Raw genomic sequence first — 25,601 nt, 5'->3', positions numbered from 1 at the left:
CAGAGATAACCCTGAAGGCAAATAATAATAATTAATTAATTAAATTTTTTAAAAAGAAAAGAAGTAGTGCCATGAAATAGCGAACCCAGTAGAGCGTACATGACCATTCTTAGGGGCCATGGGTTCAAGCCCCAGCACCACATGGATCCTCCAGACAAAGTAAGTGCTCTGCTGTGTCTCCTTCTCTCTCTGCCTCTCTGTATCTTAAATTAAAAGGGTAGAAAAGAGTCCTCAGGGAGCAACAGAATCACGCAATTATCCACTGAACCCAGGGAGGAAGTGGTCACCTGATCTGAAGTATGAGGACTCTTTTTTAACAAAAATCTATTACCTTTATTTATTGGATAGAGACAGCCAGAAATCAAGAGGGAAGGGGTGATAGGGAGAGACAGAGACACACCTGCAGCACTGCTTCATCACTACAGGTGGGGACCAGGGGGCTCGAACCTGGGTCCTTGCGCACTGTAACACATGCGCTCAACTAGGTGTGCCACCACTTGGCCCCTAGTATGAGGACTCTTAAACCAAAGCACAATGCTACTGACAACGATGATTCTGCAGACACAGGAGAGGGTTCTGCCTGCATGAATTCCCTGCATATCCTTCCCACTGGCCAACTCAAAATAATAAAACAACAGGTGGAAAAAGCAAGCTCTGTATAAGCTGTCCTAGTCATCCTCTTAAAGCAGAGTTTTGAGGGAGAAAATTGCGAACACTGTCAACAAAGTAGAGCAGAGCAAAAGAACAAATAGTGCAGGCTCATGTAAGGCTGGGTGGGGGGAACATGACTCTTAGCCCACACGAGGACTACTGTCATGTGACCACCCTTCCAAGCATTACTTTCCTTCAGGAATATGTTAGTCCTAAGTGTGGCTTGGCCCTCGTAAATTCAGCGCCTAGTGCTTTGGTAACCATCTCTCACAAGCATGAGGTGACTTTGGTACCCAGTGGCCTTGGGCAGTTACTGCAATTAAAACTCTACCAGTAATTAAAACCTCTTTGATCATTTAAATCAAAAGCAGTTTCAGGTTCAGTCTCTAGTCTGATAGGGCATGCAATCCGTGTGTCATGAGGAGAGACGGACCACATCCTGAAAGGAGAATCTAAAGAAAGAATAAGAATAAATCTGAAACCAGATCCAAACATTTTATCTGCTTGAGCTTAGATCAATGAACAACAATCCTTTGTAATTATCTAGAAAGACATTTTAGCAACAAATTGAATCTTGCTGAAATGTTTTTCTGAAAAAAAAAAAGGTCTCGGTGAAAGAATTAAATCATATACAAAAACTAGGAAGTGGTTGACAAGAATAAGTAAATTTGTCTTTACTCACAGAAAAAAATCGTCAATAGAGAAAAATCTCAGAGCTTATGCCCCCTAAAAACAGAAACTACTACAGTAAGTGACTTTAATAAGATTCTAGGACAAATCACTATACAGAAATAATTTGTATTTTTGCATGCTATTAGTGAAAAAATTAAAATTTTTTATTAAAAAAGCACTACTTTTAGTAACACTCAAATGCATAAAATGCTTAGTGAAAAGTAAAATATATACAAAGTCTGTATGATGAAAACTAAAAAAACAAATATAAGTAGAGAAATATATCATATTCATACATTCACTATTATTATAGTTCTCCTCAAATTAATCTATAGCTCACAAGCCCATTTAAAGTCCAGCCAGGAAATACTTAAAAAAAAATAGAATTGACACACTGACACCAAAATTTTATATAAAGAATTTTTACATAGAAAAGTAGGAGAACCAGTGTAGTCAAAAGCAAATTTTTTTTTATATTTATTTATTCCCTTTTGTTGCCCTTGTTGTTTCATTGTTGTAGTTATTATTATTGTTGTCGTCATCGTTGTTGGATAGGACAGAGAGAAATGGAGAGAGAAGGGGAAGACAGAGGAGGAGAGAAAGACAGACACCTGCAGACCTGCTTCACTGCCTGTGAAGCGACTCCCCTGCAGGTGGGGTGCCGGGGTTCGAACCGGGATCCTTATGCCGGTCCTTGTGCCTTGCGCCATGTGCGCTTAACCTGCTGCGCTACAGCCCGATTCCCGTAAATTTTTAATGAAGAGCAATATTGCAGAATTTACACCGGCTGATTTCAATATTTGTAAGGCTGTAATAATCAGACATTGTGTTAGTTAAAAGAATGATACAGTCACAGAAGAATCCAGAGATAAACTCATACATTATTGGTCAACTACTTTTTGACAAAACTTAAATAGTAATTCAGATGGGAATCTTTTTAATAAATGATGGTGGAACAATTTAATATCTACATGAAAGAAAAAAAGACCTCAAGCCATTATTTATACCCACACTTCAAAGTGAGTAATAATGTGAATGTAAAAAGCTGAAGTTTGAAATTTCTAAAAGAATAAATAGGAGGAAATCGGTATGGATTGGGGCTAGGCAAAGAATTCTTACATAAACTATACAAGTGACCTGTCAAAGAAGAAGTAAAAAGTAAAACTATCAAAAATGGAAATGGAAGCTGTTCATAAGACATTGTGAAGAGAAGGAAAGTGTAAGTTGCAAACTAGGAGAGCGCATATGCAAAATAACCAATTTATTAAACACTTGTTTGCATATATTTTTCTATTTTTAAACTCACACACATAATTTTAAAATGACTATTTTTAAATGGCAAACGATCCCCACTTCACCAACAGCTGTCTTTAGCAGATGAAAAATTAGTTCTGTCACAGATTCAACAGTACTCTTCAGAAAATGCAAAATTAAAACTACAATGAGATACCACCATACATACATCTTTTAGCGTAGATAATCTGATAATATCAAGTGCTGATAAGAATGTGGGGCGGCTTACACTGCTGGTGGAAATATAATGATAACAACCACTTTGGGAAATGGTTTAGCACATTTTCATACAAGCAGACATACCTACCACACGTCCCAGGAGTACCACTCTGAATTGTTTGCATAAAAGAAAAGAAAACTTGTGCTCACATGAATGTTTGTAGATGTCTACAGATGTTTTATTCATTATCATTCACAGTGGGAAACAACCTAAGTATCCTTCAGCTGGCAAGAGGAAAACAATGATAGGTGCAGCCAGCCATTCAACTGGAGGCTACCCAATGATAAAATTGACTCAGGTAACAACATGGTTATATTAAGTGAAAAATGCCAGACTCAAAAAGAGTTCATACTGTACAATTCCATTTCTGTGGTATTCAAGAGAGCATGAAACTGGAGGGCAGAAAACAGACCAATGGTTGCCAGAAGCTTAGAAGTTGACTGCAAAAGGGAATTTGCATGAGGGAAATTTGGGAAATAATGATAAGACCTATACTATATAATAGCTATGGTTGTGCTGGTAGTTACATGACTGTGTGTAAAATGATTCTGTGAAACATTTGAATTGTATTGCATCTCAATAAACTTGTGCGGTCCCGTCTTTTGTCTTAATGCAGGCCCCTGAGCTGACTGCCCCAAAGGAAACAGTAATTAGTGATATGATGAACATAACCTTGTTTATAAGCAAATGACTACCTCCCTACAGTTTTTGTTTCGTTTTGTTTTTTTTTTCTCCAGTGACAGCTGCCTAAAAACAAAGATGGTGGCTGAAGATATTTGGCTTCATGGAAGGCTAGAGTTTTCCCAAGGGTAACAACAGAAAAGTGTAAGGTACTAATGAGAGCTTATATTAAATGTCAGATTATATGTGGTCCGGGAGGTGGCACAGTGGATAAAGCACTGGATTCTCAACCATGAGGTCCTGAGTTCAATCCCTGGCAGCACATGTACCAGAGTGATGTCTGGTTCTTTCTCTGCCTATCTTTCTCAAAAACAAATAAATTCTTTTTTTTAAAAAAAATGTCAGATTATGGCTTCTAATTTGGAAAGGGAGAAAATGTTAAAGAGTAAATAAACAGGGGGCAGGAGTCTGATGAACACAGAAGGGAAAATTAAAGGTCAAAGTACTGAAATAGCAGATTCAATTTGAGAACAGTTGCTATGGAGCCACTTGAGAGAGCAAGCTGGAAGAAAAGTAGACTATTCAATAAAGCGGGAAGACTCCACGGTCAGTTTTAAAGATGGCAGGGCTTTCCCTTGTCAGACAGCAAGCTCCCCGAGAACAAACCATTAGTGGGTGGCTTCACTGAGCAGAGTTCAGGCAGCCCTAGATACTGCCTCGCAGCCAAGTAGAGAAGTCCTTTGACCCCCTCAGGAGAGCCTACAAGAATGGCTCAGTAACCTGATATGCAACTTCCTAATTACAATTTTACTGATTTTCTTCACAAACTCTACCTGATCTTGCACTCTTTCATTAATCCTTCCCTCATGCACCCCAAACATCCCACCTTATTTGTATGTATACTTTTCTTTGTTTTTTTAACCAATGCACTACTCAGCACTGGTTTATGGTGGTGCAAGGGACTGAACCTGGGACTTCAGAGCCTCAGGCATGACACTGCCTTTGCATAACCATTATGCTATCCAGCCCTGCCCTTCCTCATATCTTTACTCCACAAAGATGGCTGAGGCCTCTTATTTATGGATGACGTTGGGGTTTCTTAAAGTGTAGTGTGTATACCACACATACCACTACGTCAGTGGAGGAGGAATCACTTCTGAAAATGCAATTCCTTGGGCCTCACTGGTCCAAGGGATAAGAGTCTCTTGGGGCATTTATTATTATTATTATTTTACTTTTATTTAAAGTATTAATCATTGTTCTTTTGTAATTATCTTTATTTATTTATTGGATAGAGACAGCCAGAAATCGAGAAGGAAGGGGGTGATGGGGAGAGAGACAGAGAGACACTTGCAGCCCTGCTTCACCACTCGCAAAGCTTTCCCCCTGCAGGTGGGGACTGGAGATTCAAACCTGGGTCCTTACGCACTGTAACATGTGCGCTCACCACCCAGCCCTGAACCTCTTCTTTTATATGTACACAGTTAGTTACTCCTATGAGAATCAAGGTCTGCATTTATCCTATCTGTCACTGTGGGAAATCTGAATTGTTGAACAGACCACTTTCAGTCCCAACAGGCCAAGGAAGCCATGGGCCCTGCCTTCTGCGGTGTTGTGTTAACCAAGTTTGTGAGGAAATCAGAAGCCAGACTAGGTGTTTCAAACAGGGGATTACACAGGTTGGGAAAGGCTGCAAAGAGAACCCAGCTGTTTAGTAAACACAGGAAGCAGCTACTAACCTGAGGGCTGGGGAAGCAAAAGGGAAGAGATGGTGTTACCAGAACCTAGAAGTTTTGGCGGGGGACCCCCCACGGCTGGAGCCTGGCCCTCTCTGGGGGCTGCTGCGTGGCTGCTGCTTGGGCTTCTGAGGGGGCCGCTGCTTGGCTGCTGGTGGTCGGACCTCTGGGCGGGCACGTGGCTGACGCTGTGGCCTCGGAGGGGACCGTGGCTTGGCGGGTGCTCTGACCACCGCAGGGGGTGCAGCTGGTTGGAGCTTGGGCCTCTGAGGGGACGTGGCACGGCGTCTGGTGCAGAGAGGGCCAAAAGAAGCTGGAGGTTGGAGCCGTGGCTCTCTTCTGATGCTTAAGGGAGGCTGACTGGAGCTTGAGACTGGAAGCAGGCCCTTCTCCCCCTCCCACCTGCCAGTGTCCCTCCAGAACCTTCCAATGGCACCATGGCCTAGCAGGGAGTCCAGTGTTTGGGAGAACTGGGGAAGAACCAGCTTGCAGAGCCCAACCCCAAAGAAGTCACAGAGGAGAGCAGGAGACAGGCCAAGACCCAGCCCAGTCAGACCACTTACCTGGTCTTCTGGCAGGCACAGCAGATCCAGTCCTCTTCTTTCTTCTGGTAGAAGCAGCCGCTCTTACAGATGCTGTACTTCCTATCCACAATCTCCCGTTTGGAGTTGAGGAACGTGAACGGCGGGCAGCAGTGTATGCTGAAGTGCTCAGAAAACTTCTGGTTCTTGGAGAGTCTGGGACCCTCCTTGGCCATTTTCTGACTCATCTTACTAGAATTCATCCATACAGGAAGAAGGAGAGATGCAAAACAAGTACATCAGTGGAAAAGTCGGCTTAAGGACCCTACTTCCTGTTGTTCCCTTAGTCCAAGTCCACTTTAGGGGTTACTCTACATCCTGAATCTGGAAGATGAATTTCCTGCCCAACTATGCGGAAAGGATATAAACTGAGGGGGAATCAATTTTTTAAAAGATTCTATTTATTTATAAGAAAGATGAGAGAGAGAGAGAGGAACCAGACATCACTCTGGTACATGTGCTACCAGGGATTGAACTCAGGACCTTCTGCTTGAGAGTCCAATGTTTTATCCACTGCGCCACCTCCTGAACCACAGCAATTAATTTTTTATTTGTATCTTTATCATACTTTCTGACTGTGGGCTTTCTTTTTTCAGATGGAATCAGTTACTAATGAGAGAAAGAATCAGAACATTACTCTGGCAATATGCAGTGCTAGTGATTCAGTATAGCACTGCATACTTGCAAGTCCTCCACTGTACCTCTGAACCACCTCCAGGCATTTAGACTTCTGCTTTTGTCTTAGTGAGCCATTTAAGATGAGAAAAATATTATGAAACCAAATATATCCTTTTTTTTAATTGCCTTTTTTCTTATCAGCCTCTGCATTCCTGATTAGGATTGCCTACTGCCTGTTTAACATGCTTACTTGACAGCTCCACCTGCATTAATTGCCCTTTTTAAAATGTATTTTACTTATTACATTTCAACAAAAGAGAGAAAGACCAACTCTGGTTTATGATGGTGTGGAAGATTAAACATGGGACTTTGGAGGCCCAGGCAATGAACCAATATTCTGTCTCTTTCACCTGAAACCAAATATAGATTTGGAAAAATAATCTTGTAGTTAAGGAAAAACCTTTTATATAAAGAAGGAAGGAGGGAAAGAAGGAAGAGAGGAAGGAAGGAAGGAAGGGAGGGAGGGAGGGAGGGAGGAAGGAAGGAGGAAGTCTTGTTACTAAAATCATAATCACAACAATGGGAAAGAATAAACTACTGATACACACATACCATGTTTGACTCTTAAGAGTCAAACAAGAAGCCAGACACAAAAGAATACTAGTGTATGATTCAATTTATATAAGGTTCCCAAAAACCAAGAAACTTTAATCTACTCTAAGGTGTTAGGATCAGAACTGAAATAAAGAATGTTTAAAGAATGTACGTTCTGCTAAAGAGTGAAACAAAGACTCCGGGGGCCCAAATGTTCTGTACCTTGATGTGGAGGTGTGTGTGGATGTGGAAACTCATTGCAATGCACACTTGGTTTTGTGTATTTGACTCTTTACCTCAGTTAAAAAGGAGAAGCAAGGGAGTTGGGCAGTAGTAGCAGGTTAAATGCAGGTGGCACAAAGTGCAAGGACCGGCATAAGGATCCCAGTTTGAGCCCCCGGCTCCCCACCTGCAGGGGAGTTGCTTCATAGGCGGTGAAGCAGGTCTGCAGGTGTCTGTCTTTCTCTCCCCTTCTCTGTCTTCCCCTCCTCTCTCCATTTCTCTCTGTCTTATCCAACAACGATGACAACAATAATAACTACAACAATAAAACAACAAAACACAAAAGGGAATAAATAAATAAAATAGATATTAAAGAAAAGGGCAACAAAAGGGAATAAATAAATAAATATTGAAAAATAAAAAGGAGGAGCAAGAAGAAGGAAGAAGAGGAGAGAAACTATTCCAGGCTTTAGATAAATGATTAGTCAACAATTTGTTTGGCTCTATATGCTAACTCTTTTTTCAGCCACCATGTTCCAAATGCTAACATGATGCCAACCGGACTTCCCTGGGCATACGACCCCACCAATGTGTCCTGGAATTCCGCTTCCCCAGAACCACACCTCACTAGGGAAAGAGAGGGGCAGACTGAGAGTATGGATCGACTTGTCAACGCCCATTCTCAGCAGGGAAGCAATTACAGAAGTCAGACCTTCCACCTTCTGCATCCCACAATGACCCTGGGTCCATGCTCCCAGGGAGATAAAGACTAAGAAAGCTATCAGGGGAGGGGATGGGATACGGAGTTCTGGTGGTGGGAATTGTGTGGAGTTGTACCCGTCTTATCCTATGGTTTTTGTCAGTGTTTCCTTTTTTATAAGTAAAAATTAGAAGGAAAAGAAGAAAAAGAAGAAGAAGAAGGAGAAGGAGGAGAAGGAGAAGGAGGAGGAGGAGGAGGAGGAGGAGGAGGAGGAGGAGAAGGAGAAGGAGAAGGAGAAGGAGAAGGAGAAGGAGAAGGAGAAGGAGAAGAAGAAGAAGAAGAAGAAGAAGAAGAAGAAGAAGAAGAAGAAGAAGAAGAAGAAGAAGAAGAAGGATCTAAAGAAGAATTTGAATCTGGAAAAAAATTCCAAAAAAGGTTTAGAAACTTGGGCACTACAATATCCTTTCTAGCAATGTGACAAAGGCAGTACACAAAACTGAAGCTTTATGTGTGGTTAGGTAGTGTTGTGTGTCTCCCCTCTTCCTTCGTCTTTTGCCTGATATTTGGGGGGGGGAATCCACCACCAAGAGCATTGGAATCCTGAAGATTCTAAGCTATGGTGGGGAAAAAAAGTCCTTCCTGGACAGGGAAATAATTCAACTTGTTAAAAAAAAAATGAATGATTTGCAGGTATGACACACCAGAGATCCCAGGCGTAATGTTCCACATCACCATTAGCCAGAGCTGAGTGGTAATCTAGTTTCTCTCTCTCTCTCTCTCTCTCTCTCTCTCATAAAAGTAAATAAATATTTCCAACCCCTTTATGCTTGGAAAAAAAACTAAGTTATTCTGGAGGAATATTTTAAGAGGGCAGAAGAACAAGCTGTGAATTTATGGGAAAAAAATGACATTTTTTTTCACCTCAGCTTGTGAAGATACAAATCATGCATTACACCAGTTGTGTGTTTTGCAAATAATCTTTTCTAATATTTCGCCTGCTTTGGGCTTGTAAAAATAATTAATTTTCATTTAATTGTTTTTTTATTTTAATTCAGGGTTTTATGGTTTGGTTAGGAAGATCTGTCCCCACTTCATAAACATCTTTATTTAAGCATATTCACATTCAAACCCTTTGTATCTCACTTTCACATATATCCTCTCCCCCAAACTCCTCCTTTCCACAACATCTTGAAAGGTGAGCAATACTTTTTCTTCTCCATTTCTGCATCTTCTGTTCTCTCCTCAGTGCACTCCGCTATAACTTTTATCTCTGATATTCCATAGTTCCCCCAAGACTTCCATGCTGCTAAACTAGTTGTTTTCTTATTTGCTCTCTCCATCTAAATCATCCCCCATTCAGTCCCCCCCAAAATGCAATAACTAATACATCACTATTGGAGTCCCCTTCACTTCTTCAATTCAGCATTTACTATACACACAATTGGTGTCAGAGATAGAGTTCAGCTGTGGTGAACACAAGATTGAACCATGCTTAGTCCAGTCCTTCAGAAACACACCCACCAGTATAGTGGTTCTGCAAAAGACTTTCACTCCTGAGGCTCTCAGGACCTAGGCCCATCCCCTGCACCACCATAAGCCAGCGCTATGTAGTATTCTGGTTCTCTCTCTCTCTCTCTCTCTCTCTGTCTCTCTCCCCCCCTTCTCACTGTATTTCTCATTAAAATAAATAAATCAAATTAAAATAAACATTTTTTAAAGTGTTTAAAGAAAGAAATTATTCACTACCCCACTAGGGAAAGATAGAAATAGGCTAGGGGTGTGGATCCACCTGCCAACGTCCATGTCCAGCTGAGAAGCAATTACAGAAGCCAGACCTTCCACCTTCTGCACCCCAAAAAGAATGCTGGTCCATACTCCCAGTGGGGGAGAAATGACAGGGGGAAGATGACCAGAGGGCTCTGAACTCCCAACTCCATCAGGACCCAGAGATAGGAAGAAAAGGGAGGGACATCTGGATGTAATAATAAATGTAGGTGTGACTTAGAAAGTAAGAGAAGATGGGACCAAAAATAAAGGCCAAATATATACAAATACAGACAGATGATTGTGGAAATAATAGTTAACCCATATCTGCAACTTTTGGAGACCTACTGTAGCTTACAATGGAGGAATTAGGGATCCAGAACTCTGGTGGTGGGAATAGTGCAGAGTTATACCCCTGTTATCTTATAATTTTATAAATCAGTATTAAATCACTAATAATTTTTTTTAAATAACAGGCTATAATAGATGGAAATAACAAATCATGGTAGTAATACTTAACTCAGGGGAGCTTTGAAAGTATTAAAGAAAATCAAGCAGACAAAGAACTGAGCAGTGTACTTAGTGCAAATGACTTGGCTCATTAACTCCATTTCCTTTTCATGAAGTGAGAACTTATTCAAACAACCTGTCTTTTTTTCCTGAATTCTTTAGCTATACTCTGTGTATCCTGCTATGTGTCCCTGATGGCATTTAATTAAAGCAGGAATTACATTTTTATTGACTTTAGAGGCTAGAGACAACTCATTATACACCCTACATGATGTTTTCACAAAAGATACCACCTAATTGCAAAGCAAAAGTAACTATGAGCGGTCTGGCAGGATGAAGAGAAAACTAACTGAAGTCAGAAACATAGGATCTTTTCAGATTTTCTAGATTACAAAATTCAAAACCAAAGAAGAGGAAGAAGTAAGGCCATTATTTGAAGTGAAGGGGAGGACATGAAGGAAAGAAGCCAAATACAGAGGAACACACACACTATTGTGCATCAACAGTGTTCCACATGCTTCATAGACATCATAAAAAGAAGAGGGGGAGAGGGAGGGGGAGGGGGAGGGGAGGGGAGGGGGAGAAGAAGAAGTAGAAGAAGAAGAGGAGGAGGAGGAGGAAGAAGAAGAAGACAGGGTCTGGGCAGTAGTGCTGCATTTTAAGCGCACAAGGTGTAAAATGCAAGGACCGGCATAAGGATGTTATGTGGAAAATTGAGAAATCGAGGTGGGGGTGGATAACATAATGGTTATGCAAACAGACTCTCATGCCTGAGGCTGCAAAGTCCCTGGTTCAGTGCTCTAGTAAATAAAAAAGAAGAAGAAGGAGAAGGAAAGAAAACTGAGAAATGTTACACATGTACAAACTACTGTATTTTGATGTTGACTGTAAACCATCAATCCCCCAACAGGGAAAAATTTTAATAAAAAAAGATAAAAAGTGAAAAAACACGTTCCATAGGATGCAGAACTCTCCCATAAATTCCCAAAGCAAGTCAGGCTTCAGCAAATGAAGACACTGTTCTTCAAAGGCCTTTTCCCAACTCCTTCTCACATGTAGCAACAATTTCTCCTTAAAGCCCATACTGCCACCCTCTCTGCCTTCCAATGACCATGGATAATACTCTAAGCAAGGAATTATAATGTCCAAAGATTGGTTTTGAGAACAAACTGAAATGTCTAGCATTTAAGAAAATGAACTAGCTTCAAGTGCTTTAAATATTTATACATTTTCAGTGAATTTCTGTTAAGCTCCTGCCTCTATTTCATGACTTAATATGTATCCTCTGAAAAGCAAAACGCTTGAGAATAATAAACTCAAACTTTCATTATATGAGAGTAAAGGAATAAGAGATAGTTTTAGTAATAACATGAGAATATAGATTAAAAATGATCAGTGAAATTTTACTTGACTAGTAGGCATGGAGGGTGGTAGGAATACTCAAACTGAATTCTGCATATTCTTCCCAACCCAGAAATGATCTTCCAAGAAAAAAAAAAAAACAGAAAAAGTTAAACATTCATTTTTCAATGTGTTTCCTAAAATCAGGCTAATGTGTTATGGGTTTGATTTTATTTGACTATTACCATGCTTACAACTGATTAGTTGTGGATATGTTAGGTCACCATTTGAAGATCAGCTGAATATTAGGCAGTTTTTTGGGTTTTTTTACCAGACCACTGTTCAGCTCTGGCTTATGGTGATGCTAGGGATTGAACCTGGGTCCTCAGAGCCTCAAACATGAAAGTTTATTATATAAACTATTGTGCTATCTCCCCAGTCCTAGTTAGCCATTTTTCTTTGTTTGTTTGTTTATTTTTGTATAAGTATAAGTGTATAAGTTAGAGAGGTCAAAGTGTGTATAAGTTAGAGAGGCCAAAGTGTTACTCTGGCCTGTGCAGTGCCAGAGTTTGAATCTTAGACCTCATGCTCATAGATCCTCCACTCCATTCACTGAGCCATCTCCCCAACTGCTACTCAGCCATTTCTTTTTTTATCTTTTCATTAGTGATTTAATAATGACTAACAAGATTGTAAGATAACAAAGGTACAATTCCATACAGTTCCCTACACAGCCATTTCTAAAGTGTTTATGGGGGGTCGGGCAGTTGAGCACACATGTTATAAAGCACAAGGATCCAGGTTCAAGCCCCCCAGTCCCCACCAGCATAAGGGGAGCTCTGCAAGTGGTGAAGTAGTGCTGTAGGTGTCTTTCTCTCTTCCTCTTTATCTTCCCTTCTCTCTGTCTCTATGCAATAAATGAGTAAAACCAAATAATTTGTGAAGATATTGTATGTTTTTATATAAAAAGTCCTCCTATAATAGTATTTTTTCAAAAAATCCTCCTATAATATGAAGTGAATGTAGCAGGAAGCTAGACTATTTATTACTCAGCATCAACTACAGCTAGTCTGTCACCCCAGCCACAACCAACTGAGAACCAGTAGGACAGTTCCATCAGGAGAGCTAGGTGGACATCTTCAGCCCCTATCTGAGAAGGGAAGCTTCATGAGCAGTTAGAGAAAAATTAAAAATAAAAAACTGCAGAGAGCTCGGAAGATAGCATACTGGGCATGCAAAAGATTGTCATGCTCAAGGCTTGAGGTTTGGGGTTCAACCTCTTAGACAGAGCTAAGCAGTGCTCTGGTCTCTCTAGATCTTTCTGTTTCTTTCTCACTTAAATAATTTTTAATTATTGTTTAATTGAGGGAGTTAAAGCTTTACAGTAGATTTATTACATATGCATACTTTCTACGACCCCAAGCTTTTCCCCTTCTCTTCCCTTCCTCTCCCTCCCCAGAATCCTTTGCTTTGGTGCAATATGCCATGCCCAGTCCGTGTCCCTGTGCCCTACATTAAGTCTCCCTAATAAGTGAGTTCTCTTTTCGTTTTTTTTTTTTTTCATTTTTCGTTTTTTGTTTTGTTATTGTTTTTGCCTCCAGGGTTATCGCTGGGCTCAGTGCCTGTGCTAGGAACCCACTGCTCCTGGAGGCCATTTTGCCCATTTTGTTGCCCTTGTTGTTGTTGCTATTGTTGTTGCCATTGCTGTTGTTGTTGCTGGATAGGACAGAGACGAATTGAGAGAGGAGAGGAAGACAGAGAGGGAGAGAGAAAGATAGTCACACTTGCTGAACTGCTTCACCACCTGTGAAGTGACGTCCCTGCAAGTGGGGAGCTGGAGCTCAAACCATGATCTCAAACTGTTATCCTTGCGCTGGTCCTGATAACCTGGTTTTTAACAACTGAGTAGTATTCCATTGTGTATAGAAACCATCAAATCAAATAAAAAAGAGCTGCAGTCATTTCTCTTTTATCTCCCCTTCCCCTCTCAATTTCTTTGTATTATCAATTAAAAAGTTAATTAATCGGGAGCCGGGCAGTAGTACAACTGGTTAAGTGCACATGGCGCCAAGCACAAGGACCGGCGTAAGGATCCCCACCTGTGGGGAAGTCGCTTCAAAGGCGGTAAAACAGGTCTGCAGGTGTCTTTCTCGCTCCCTCTCTGTCTTCCCCTCTTATCTCCATTTCTCTCTGTCCTATCTAATAATGACATCAATAACAACAACAACAATAACTACAACAATAAAACAACAAGGGCAACAAAAGGGAAAATAAATAAATATAAAAAAATTTTAAATAGTTAATCAATTTAAATAAATCAATTTAAATCAATTTAAATTTTATTCATTTATTAATGAGAAAGATAGGAGGAGAGAGAGAAAGAACCAGATATCATTCTGGTACATGTGCTGCCGGGAATCGAACTCAGGGTCTCATGCTTAAGAGTCCAGTGCTTCATCCATTGCACCACTGCCCGGACCACAAGAAGGAAAGATCTTGAAACTGAAGCGAGGTGTTAAATGTTCCTATTTGTGTTCCATGAAGATCACTCAGCCTTGTTGTAACACAGATTGGGTTAAAAAAGTGAGCAGACCAGTGAGAGAGGGTGGTGGCAACAAAAGTGGGTCTTGGAGATAAATCAATGGAACCTGATCATGGGTTAGATAAGAGGTTTGTTGGAAAAGCCACAGCAAGGATGACTGCCAGCCTTGTTTATGGCTTGAACAAATAAATGCCCAGTGGGGTAATTTACTGAGATTGGGAGGCTGAGAAGGCTGCAGGGGGGAGGGAGTAGGCTCAGTTCTAGATATTCTTTTACTTAACAAAGACCAGCTGGAACACCTGTTAGGTGCTTACACAGGTCTACGAGCTGATGATGTCACAAAGAAGACTGGTCTCAAGCTTGCTAAAGGCCAGAGGCTAGAGAGGGAAGGATAGGAAGTCCAACCATGAACAGGACATGCAGAGAGACTGAATAAAGGCAGGAAAGAGGACAAGAGGTGAGTGAAATCAGTGAAATCAGGCCAAGTGGGCTCGATGGGAAAAGATTTAGGGATGGAAGAAGGAAAGACCCAAGCACCCAGCTGTAGGCCTCTTCAGTTTGAGAAAATTGAAAAGTCTCTTAGTAGCTGCAAATGGAAGTAATTGACAAATAGGTATTGAATACACACACATACATCCACATTCACACACATCTAAATTGATGGATAGAATTAGAGTGGAGAAGTGGCACAGGTGGACTAACAAAATCATCAGTGAAGAGGAACAGCAGCAGGGAGGTCAGGTGAAGACTGGAGCAAGCTTCACTATGCAGGGGAATAGAAAGCAAGAGTGTGGCTAGAAAGCAATAGGAAGGATACTAAGCCAGCTCTCAAATCTGGAGCCACACAGAGCATCAAATCACCCCCATCCGAAAGACTGACAGGTGAAGCCTTGCTCTCAAAAGAATGGCTGGACTCAGGTGAGACAAAGATAGAAGTAATCTCCTGAATAGACTTTGAAGATTTGTCTGTTTGTTGAGGAGACAGAGAGAACCAGAGTATCACTCTGACACATGGAGTGTCAATGGAGCCATCCCCTCTCCCCCATACACCACCACCACCACCCCAGGGCCCTGCTGATAGAGTTCAAGAATACGAATAGAAGAAGTCTTTTCTTCCAATCCGTTGCTCATAGTACATGGGTTTGTCAAAAGTGGTGGGGAGTGGGAACTTGCAGTAGTGCAGCAGGTTAAATGCACATGCACAAAGCGCAAGGACCTGTGTACGGAGCCCAGTTGAAGTCTGCGGTTCCATACCTGCATGAGAGGAGTCTCTCCACAAGCAGTGAAGCAGGTCTGCAGCTGTCTATCTTTCCTTGCCCCTCTCTGTCCTCCCCTCCTCTCTCAATTTCTCTCTGTGCTATCCAACAACAATAACAACAAAGGCAACAAAAATGGGGAAAATGGCCTCCCTCCAGGAACAGTGGATTCATACATAGTGCAGGCACTGGGCCCCAGCAATAACCCTGGAGGCAAACAAAAAAAAGTGGTGGGGAAACAGAAGCTTGAGTCATAGTCCCTCTGACAGAGGAACTTGTTTATTTTCACAGTTTTATTCCCCAAACCTAGAATACTGAGACACCTGGGATAGTTTTGGAAAGTGTTGAACTCACTGAAAGTTGGATTGCTCAGTCTTTTGCTGATTCTACATTCTGCTTTGACATTCTGAATACCACTAATCATTGCACAGTTAGATGCAGATCCAAAAAAAAAAAGCAAAAGCAATTCATTTGTACCTGTATTTTCATCCATACACATCTGGTGATTAGATCTCTGTTATGAGGTTGTCTTGGTATCATTTGCTTCTCTTTATTTCCCCTAAAAGCGAAGCAGCAGAATGTGTTCTGGTTAGTTTAGTGTCTTGACTACGTGGCTGTAATTAATCAAGTGTGTTATCTACAAAGCTCCACTCTCAGTCCTGGAAGGAACTAGATGGTGTCTTCGCTTGAGGAGTGGGAGGTGGGCAACACCACAAAAATCACATTCAAACGTTTTGAAGTCCACTTTTTTGTTATAAAGGAGATTTTTTAAAATCTTATATCATTTTTCCTAGTAAATGTGAGTTCAACAAACATTGTTTTTGATTACAGTGCTAATAAGAACGAAATTCTGGAGTGTGGTTCTAAAAACATGTCTTTTTTTCTCATTTTATTAGTGATTTAATATTGACTTACAAAATTACATGTCAACAGGGGTATAATTCCATACCATTCCCACCATCAGAGTTCTGAATGCCTGATCCCTCCATTGCAAGCCACAGCAGTGCTAAGGTTGCAGACATGCAACATGTAGACTGTCTGTCTACATTTGTACATAATTGTCCCCTTTTTCTTATAGGTCCAGTCCTCTCTCCCCCTCCAAACCACTCATGACCATCTTATTACATCCAGATGTCTCTCCCTTTCCCCTCCTCTGTCTCTGGATGCTGATGGAGCTAGAGTTCAGAGGCCTCTTAGCCTCTTCCTCCTATTACTCCTCCCCCATTGGTAGTATGGACTAAAATAAAAACGTAAATCTTCACAATGAATAAAAGCATCTCAGGCCAGGAGGTGGTGCACCTGGTTAAGTAAGCACTCATATTACAGTGCTCAAGGACCCAGATCCGAGCCCCTGGTCCTCACCTGCTGGGGGAAAGCTCCCTGAGTGATGAAGCAGGGCTGCAGATCAATCTATAGATCTATCTATCTATCTATCTATCTATCTATCTATCTATCTATCTATCTATCTTTATCTCCTCCTTCCCTATCAATTTCTCTCTGTCTCTATTCAATAATAAGTAAAGAAAATGTTTACCTAACCCTAACCCTCAAGGAAAAGAAAGAAATAAAGTCTTCCTTCCCTACAATTCTAAGACAGTGCTTTTTGCATTGTATATTCAGTTAAAGTATTCAACCTATACAACACTGAGAATTTTTGCAGATCATCAGTTATATTTGATTACATAATATGGAGATTTGTGTAAGAATTTATAAACATCGGTCTTATTATTTCCTCATGTATGTCAGGTCTTGGGTCCGTTTGAAGACTAGGATATTATATGATTAAAAAGACTCTAGGAAGTCGGGCAGTAGCGCAGCGGGTTAAGCATACATGGCGCAAAGCACAAGGACTGGCATAAGGATCCCAGTTTGAGCCCCCGGCTCCCCACCTGCAGGGGAGTCACTTCACAAGCAGTGAAGCAGGTCTACAGGTGTCTCTCTTTCTCTCCCCCTCTCTGTCTTCCCCTCCTCTCTCCATTTCTCTCTGTCCTGTCCAACAACAACAACATCAATAACAACAACAATAACTACAACAATAAAAAACAAGGGGAACAAAAGGGAATAAATAAATAAATAAAATTTTTAAAAAGACTCTAGACACCAAAAGTAACCTCCAAAAATAGCCTCCTGTAATTCTGATTGGTTATCTTAGTTGATGATTTGTTTTCTCTAGTAATAGCAATGTATTTGACAATCCTATATAGCTAACTACATATATTTTTGTAAGACTTCTCTGTCAAATAGGGTGAGGAGCCTGTTCCTTATCTCCTACCTGTGTTGGAGATTAATTGAAATCTTGTAATATTGTGTGTCTGTAAGTTTTCTCACTAAAAAAATAAAATCAGTTTGAAGATATATACAAAAATAGTTGTTTTTAGACATTAGGTGTCAGGTACCGTAGAGCTATGATCATAAGAGAAAGCAAATGAGATGAAATCCAGATTTATCCTGGTTTTCTCCCTGGAAATATTTTTTCAAGTTGCTACACAGAAAACAAGAGAGATCAAAGTTAGGCATTACTAAGACTACAGGGATCTGGAAGAGAGTGGGAAAGCAACAAACAGCAGGGAACTACTAAGACAGTGCAGATAGAACTTCTTCCGGATACTTGGCCAATTCAGTCACATTGCCACCTAAGCTGGCGTGGTCCTCTTGCTCTTCTTTCTGTCTTGCATAACGTAACAGTAGATCTTTCAATAAATAACAATCGTGTTTGATTATAAACCAAAACATAAAGTGTGTGCAAGGACCCCAGTTCAAGCCCCAGTCCCCACCTGCAGGAGGGAAACTTCATGAGTGGTAAAGCAGTGCTGCAGGGGTCTCTCTCTCTCTCTCTCTCTCTCTCTCTCCCCTCCTAATTTCTCTCTGTCTCTATCCAATCATAAATAAATAAAAATGCAAAAAAACCTTGCATGTCTGAAGCTCTGAAGCCCCAACTTCAATACCCAGCACTACCATAAGCCAGAACTAGGCAGTTCTTTGGTAATAATAATAGTAAAAATGAGAGGGGGAAGAGAAGAAAGGAAGGAAGAAAAAGAAAGAGAGAGAGAATGAAAGAAAGAAAGGGAGAGAGAGAGAAAGAAGAAAGATAGAAAGAAGGAAAGAAAGAAAGAAAGAAAGAAGGAAAGAAAGAAAGAAAGAAAGAAAGAAAGAAAGAAAGAAAGAAAGAAAGAAAGAAAGAAGCAGAAATGACTGGAAATGCTGGGGTTGTTCAGGCACTGAGCCCCACCAGTAATGGTGGTGGAAAAAAGAAAGAAAAAAAAAAATCAAAGCACCCATGATCTTAAGTAGTCTTGGGTGGGACTGTGTCTCAAAGCCTCTTTTGCCCTGTTCTTCCCCGCACTATTTCAAGTCAAATACCCTCCCTCAGAGCAAAACTCTCCTGTTCTAGGTTAAGTGTCATCCTATAGCTTCTTGTACTTTTTCTCCTTCGTTTTTATCATTGTTAAGAGTTATGCATATTTTTTTCACCAACACTAAAGTGTAAATTCCATGCTTTGTCTTCCATTTCATCTCCAGGTGTTCAGTGCCTGTCATATGAATTCTCAACAAATATTTTTGAATGTGTAAATGAAAGTGGGACCCAGATTTGTGAAGAATCCAAGATAAAAACTTGGATGGGAACCAGGTGGTAGTGCCCCTGGTTGAGTGCACATGTTACAATGCACAAGGACTCAGGTTCAAGCCCCCAGTCCCTGCTTGCAGGGGGAAAGCTTCACAAGTGGTGAAGCAGAGCTGCAGGTGTCTCTCTCTCTCCTTCTCTAGCACCCCTTCCCTCTCAGAAAATTTCTGGCTGTGTCTATCCAATAAATAAATAAATAAAGATAATTGAAAAAAAAAACTTGGATGAACATTTCTAGGTAGTTGACTTCCCTGGGCAGACGACCTCACCCTTTGCCCTGAGACCTCACCTCTCCAGAGCTCTGCCCCACTAGGGAAAAATAGAAACAGGCTGGGGGTCTGGATTGACATGCCTACAATCATATCTAGCAGAGAAGTAGTTACAGAAACCAGACCTCCCACCTTCTTCACCCCTAAAAGAATGCTGGTCCACAGTCCCAGTGGGGGAAAAATGATAGAGGTTAAGATCATCAGAGGGCTCTGAACACCAGCTCCTTCAGGAACTAGAGAGAGAGGAGGAAAAAACATAAGAACATCTGGATCTAATAATAGGTATATGTGTGACTTGGAAAAGAAGAGAAGATGGGACCAAAAAAAAAAAAAGCCCAAACTATACAAATATAGACAAATGGTTGTAGAAATAATAGTCAACCCATATTTGTAACTTTAGGAGAACTGCTGTAGCTTATAATGGAACGACTGGAGATCCCCAACTCTGGTACAGAATTGTACCCCTCTTATCTTGTAATTTTGTAAATGAATATTAATTCACTATAAAAATAATTAATTAAAAATATTTCCAGGTAGCTTTGACTATTTCACTTACTCTAGCATCAAATGTTTGCTGTATAAGTAGGCACAAAATCTATTGCATATAATTCTTCAGAGAGTTTCACATGAAAAGTTTGGTATATGTATGCATGTGTAAGTCAGACCATGATGAAATGAAACTGGGATGTACACTGTACATGAGTAAAATTTTAATATATTTTATCATGAAATTTTAACTTAAAAACATTCTCTCAAACTATACCCATTTGACCAAGGAATAAACAGTTCTACATTTATTGTAAAAGCTAAGTTTAATCTGGACCACCCATACCTACGACCAATAGTATGGCAGACTGAAATCTAAAATAAATTGAGTATCCATTCACATGGCTAAAAACACTCATATGCAGTTCTAGAACTTGATTCCTGGCTGTGTGGATTTGCCATTATAGGCTGCTCTTACTTTCAGTGTACTTGGTAATACAGAATTTTTAGCTTGTCATACTAGGGCATCATTTTGCAATGAGCACAGTTTACCAAGAACCACTTCATACTATGACCCAAGGAAAGAGCAAGAGGGAGAAAGGCCCATGTGTGAAGGAAAGAGAAATTTAGAAAGCCCTTCCACTCATAGAAAAGGAGGAGGACAATAGACAGATATGTGGCTACCAGACATATCTTTGGGGTCAGTATCCAAGGAGTGGGATTGACAGAAATTTGCAGTGAGGGAGTCCAGGGAGGCCAAGCCTCCAGTGGCAGAGACACTGAGGCCTGCCCTCACCTCATTCTCCATGGCAGTGCTTGGACCCATGGGCACATGTCTAGATTTTTTCTCTCTATTCATCATGGTGGTTTTCCATGTAACAAGCCTGACCATATTCTACCGGCCTATAAATTCAAGAGGGTCTCATGTTTTCTCTAGTTTCCACATTTTCATTAATTAGAAGTGGCCAGTGGTAAGTAGAGTGGTCTTTCCAGCCCATTTCCTAACCCCAATTGCTGAAGCTTTTGTTCATGTTCCATTATAGAGGGGAAGGAAGGAGCTTTGCCAATACAATTATAGTTAGAGACCCTCAAAGAATAAGTCTAAAAAACCCACTCTAAGCACATACACCCTTAAAAAGTGAAGACCCTTCTTTCACAGAAGACATCAAGCAGATTCAAAGTAAGAATTCAACCTACCAATGTGGACTTGCAGATGGTGGAACAATCTTAGGATCTGAGTCTTAAGACCATAGAGGACAGGGGGAAGGAAGTCTCAGGGTCATCAGGAGCAAGGCAGAATCACGGGTAAGCATCTTGATTATGATTTTGTATGGGGAAGAATGGGCAAGGCAGGGTGAGTAAGCTAAGCAGGTTGAGGGTGGGTTACTTTGGATCATTGCAGCAGACTCCACAGTGTAGGGCTATTGGTCATCATTTCTCCTCTGGCTAATTCTCCTTCTGTTTCTATCTGTGCCATCATGCCAGGTTCTCCTGCATTGCTTAACACTGTGGTCTATTTACATAATCATTGTTTTGTCTGAGACCCGCCCTGCCTGCAGGGCATTGGTTTAATCCCCATTGGTTTAATCTCCACTAGTTTAATCCCCACTGGTTCCCGCTCTTTTTCTGTTCCGCCCCCTTATCCTACGTACTTCCTTTTCTACCCTACCACTTCCTTCCTGGAAAGTATAAATGCAGATTATTTTCTCAATAAACATTGGATTGCATTCCTGCTCAGCCATGAGTTCCGGGCAGTCTCTCTCGGCGAAGCTAGCCCGGCATAGGGCATATCCCCAGTTGCCTGGTCCCTGGGCCTGGAGTGCTTAGGGTCCTGATAGTCACTAGTGTGAGTAATAAATTATCTTTGTAATGGCAATCATTTCCTGAGCTGATGACCTCACTAACCCCATTAAAAACAAAATCCTGGGTAAATTTCTAAAAAGGCTAGTTTCTTAACTACACAGATCATATCTAGCATCAGAGTTTTATCTAAAACAGTAGCGGTATCTGGTGTAACAGATGTCAGAGTGAGTTGTACAGCCACTGGAAGAAGTCATTTTAAAGCCTATAAATTGAATCTAGGGTGGTGGTGAACCTGGTTGAGCACACATGTTACAATGCTTAAGGACCCAGGTTCAAGCGCCCAGTCCCCACCTGTAAGAGCAAAGCTTCACGGGTGCTGAAGCAGAGCTGCAGGTGTCTGTCTCTCTCCTTCTCTACCTCCCCCTTTCTCTCGATTTCTACCTGTCTCTCTCTATCCAATAAATGAAGATAATTCAAATGTTTTTAAAATAAATAGATTTAAATCTAATTTTAGAGTATCTGAGCAGTATAGCAGAATTCCAGGATGTGGACAGCAGTTCCCACAAGACTCTCCTGGCATTCCAACTCTTCCATAACCTGGCCCCAAGTTCTTTTGTGAGGTGTGACCCTCATTTCTCCCACAGAGTAACTCATCATGGAAACACATAATCCTGTAAGGAGAAAGTGCTTTCTCAAACTTCAGGGTGACTTCTGCAGCCCAGATAAGATCATCATAGTAGCTCGTGGTACACTGGGCCAAAGCTAAGGCCCTCAGTAGCACATAACATCATGTGTAGAACCTCAGACAGCTCATCTCCCATATTTGGATTATGTGCCTCATTTTAGGAACAGTCCCAATCCCTGCTACAGTATCCACCTGACTACAGTGACCACACAACAAGCTGATCAGCTGCCCCAGTTCAGACTTAAGACCTCAGAATGCAAGCTGAGAATAGAAAAAAGAAGATTGCACTGCTAGTGATTTTCCCAAAACAAAGTCTGCTGGAAAACAAAAGTTGCTACTTCCAGAGCATTAATAGTGTAGGCCACCTCCAAACTGAAGTTCTCCCACTTCCCAGTGAATATCCGTTCTTTCCCAGGCTCTCTGTTAACACTGCTAAAAGTCACTAGGAGCCTGGAGAGGCTCATCAGGCCAACCCATATTTATATGGGGAAGGGAGGAGGGGAGAAGTAGAGAGAGGGGGGAGCTAGAGAGGGAGACAGAGACATCTGCAGCACTATTTCACAGCTCATAAAACGTTTCCCTGCAGGTGGGGACAGAGGACTTGAACCCAGGTCCTTGTAAATTGTAAGGTATGCCCTGAACCAGGTTCTTCACCACAAGGCCCCTACTTTTTTTCCTCCAGTGTATTGCTCAGTTCTACTGGGACTTGAACTGCAACTAAAAGGAGCATTCAAGTCCTTTTGCATATCCATCATGCTAGCTCCCCAGTTCCAGGGCAACTCTTCACTGAGCTGTATTTTCAGCAGATGGTTATGCTTAGCAACAAATTCTCACAGAAACAGGCTGGGAGTATGGAGCAACCTGCCAGTGCCCATATTCAGCAGGGAAGCAATTACAGAAGCTAGACCTTCTATCTTCTGCACCCCATAATGATCCTGGGCCCATACTCCCAGAAGATAAAGAATAGGAAAGCTTTCAAGGGAAGGGATAGGATACAGAGTTCTGGTGGTGGGAATTGTGTGGAATTGTACCCTCTTATCCTATGGTCTTGTTAATATTTCCATTTTATAAATAAAAAGATTTTTAAAATGAATTCTCACTTTTTTTTTTCAAAATGAGCACTCAGTGAGCAGTAGACATGAATCCAACACACACCGGATCTAAATTCAATAGCTCACTATCCCTGTCAAGTTCATCATCATAATTACCTTTCTTTAATTAAAGGGCAGTACTTATAGTGACTACCTGGGAATTAGCTACAAGTGTTTTCGAGTTTTGTTTTTGCATTTTCTTGTAAGATTCTAGGTACTCACTTGTTATTGCTACATAAACTGAAGCTCTTATTAAAGGATTTCAGTCTGAATTTTAGTATGCAAGGTATGTAGGCATATTCTTTCTGAATCAAAATCCTGATGTGATCATGAGAAGACCTCAGGTCAAACCCAAGGGAAGGACATAGAACTAACTAGCAACCTATGTTCTTAAGGACTTTCCAGGTCATGAAAGGGAATGAATGTCTCAGGTGCTGCACTGATTAAATGAAGCTAAAGAGAGAACTAAAGGCAATCCATACGCTTGGTTGGACCCCTTCGACAAGTGCTGAGATCATGAAGTCTATGGATTAGATAGTGGCATTTTATCAGTGCTAATTTTCTTTTTTAAAATATTTATTTATTTCCTTTTTATTGTCCTTGTTGTTTTATTGTTGTTGTAGTTATTATTATTGATGTCGTTATTGTTGGATAGGACAGAGAGAAATGGAGAGAGGAGGGAAAGGCAGAGAGCGGGGGAGAAAGATAGACACCTGCAGACCTGCTTCACCACCTGTGAAGTGACTCCCCTGCAGGAGGGGAGTGGGGGCTCTAACTGGGATCCTTATGCCGGTCCTTGCGCTTTGTGTGCCATGAGCGCTTAACCCGCTGTGCTATCGCCCAACTCCCCAGTGTTAATTTTCTAATGTTAACCAGATCTGCAATTTAATCTCAAGTGGTGAAAGTAATAATAATATGTATACGTACACATGGGGAGTGATAAAGCAAATATTTTGAAATATCAACATTTGAGTCATCAGGGTAAGTGGAATTTTTGTATCATTCACATTTTTTTTCTGTCTGAGACAATTTTTAAGACGAATTAACCAAGTCATTCTCCTGCTATTCTTAATAAAGGATACATGCCCATCTGACATCTGTTTTCTGCCTCCCTGTTAAATTCACAAAACATTAAAAATTACTTCCCACATTGTCCTTCTAGTACACTGGCCATCCAAGTCTCTCTCTCTTTTTTTTTTAACCAGAGAGCTGCTTAGGTCTGGCTTATGGTTTTACGGGGGATTGAACCTGGGACTTTGGAGCCTCAAGCACAAGAGTCAGTTTGCATAACCATTATGCTATCTACCCCTGCTCTCTTCTCTTTTTTTTCTATTAGTCTCAAAACTTAGAAAAAGTTGTGACTTTGTTCAAGACAAAGCAGCAGCAGCAGCATTCCATCTAAGTTGCTGATTCACAAGGAGTAGAAATTTAACAAGATTTGGGCTTTGTTGTTTTGCTAATATCCCTCACACAGAAACTCATCTGTGTGAGGGAAGAAGTTGTTCCTAGATAAGAAGTAAAACTCATTTTTAAAATCATGACAAATTAAAAAAAAAAAAGAGGAAGAAAAAAGAAACAGAAAAGAAGAAACCAGTGGTGCCATTGATCTAGCCTAGAACATGGGCTGCTTTAAACCTGAGAGAGTCTGAGTGAGGGTTCACAGACTATCTCCAGGTTCAGACAGTTTCCAAATGCTAGCCAGAACACGCCAGCTGACTCCCCTGCCTACAGGCAGAATGACCTCAGCCTCCTCTGTTGGTGTTCTCTTCAACCCTTCCTGTTACCACCCCTGACTACTACTAGACCATAACAAAATGGCCCTGACCATGGTCTCTGCCACTTGTGGTGGAGTACACATGAGGATGAAACCCCCTTACCTCCAAGTAGCAGTTGTATGAAACCAGTTCCACGTCTGTACCAGGGACCTGAGGGAAGGGGGCACTGTGGCTTCCTCAGTGCCTGCAGAATATATGGGGAGAGATTATATATCCGGGGGTTTTCATTACACAAGGTGTTTTTGATGGGTTCTCAGCCAAGATCCACTTAACAAAAGCTATACAAAGTCTACAAAAAGGTCACACAAGGTTTAAACAAAAAGCTAAAGAAAGACCAAACAAAAGCCAAAGAAAGTTTAAACAAAGAGTAAAACAAAGACAAGACAAAGGCCAAAGACAAAAACAAAGGGCAAAAGAAAAGCTAAACAAAAGCTAAGCTAAGCTACAACCATCTCTCTCTCTCTCTCTCTCTCTCTCACACACACACACACACACACACACACACACACACACACACACCCCAGACACCCCTAGTTACACATTCCAGTC

At 41.1% G+C, this 25,601-nt stretch overlaps 1 protein-coding gene across 7 annotated transcripts in view; it reads right to left on the bottom strand.

Annotated features, from left to right (window-relative positions):
* MOBP (myelin associated oligodendrocyte basic protein) overlaps window positions 1-25,257 on the bottom strand; it is a 40,839-nt gene extending 15,582 nt beyond the window's left edge. For 4 of the 7 annotated variants that reach the window (XM_060180346.1, XM_060180347.1, XM_060180349.1 and 1 more), the window contains exons 1-4: window positions 25,155-25,257; window positions 15,799-15,880; window positions 5,757-5,966; window positions 5,197-5,481 (exon numbers count right to left, since the gene is read on the bottom strand). In XM_060180346.1, coding sequence (XP_060036329.1) covers window positions 5,232-5,481; window positions 5,757-5,962 — 456 coding nt within the window. In that variant the 5' untranslated portion in view covers window positions 5,963-5,966; window positions 15,799-15,880; window positions 25,155-25,257 and the 3' untranslated portion in view covers window positions 5,197-5,231. The remainder of the gene's footprint in view (window positions 1-5,196; window positions 5,482-5,756; window positions 5,967-15,798; window positions 15,881-25,154) is intronic. The other 3 variants (XM_060180350.1, XM_060180348.1, XR_009547044.1) reach the window with 3 other exon arrangements.
* Window positions 25,258-25,601: the final 344 nt, after the last annotated feature.

This window comes from Erinaceus europaeus, chromosome 21, assembly GCF_950295315.1.
Source record: "Erinaceus europaeus chromosome 21, mEriEur2.1, whole genome shotgun sequence".
NCBI classification, from domain to species: Eukaryota; Metazoa; Chordata; class Mammalia; order Eulipotyphla; family Erinaceidae; genus Erinaceus; species Erinaceus europaeus.
Note: the sequence above shows the minus strand (reverse complement) of the source record. Positions and strands in the feature narration are given on the sequence as shown.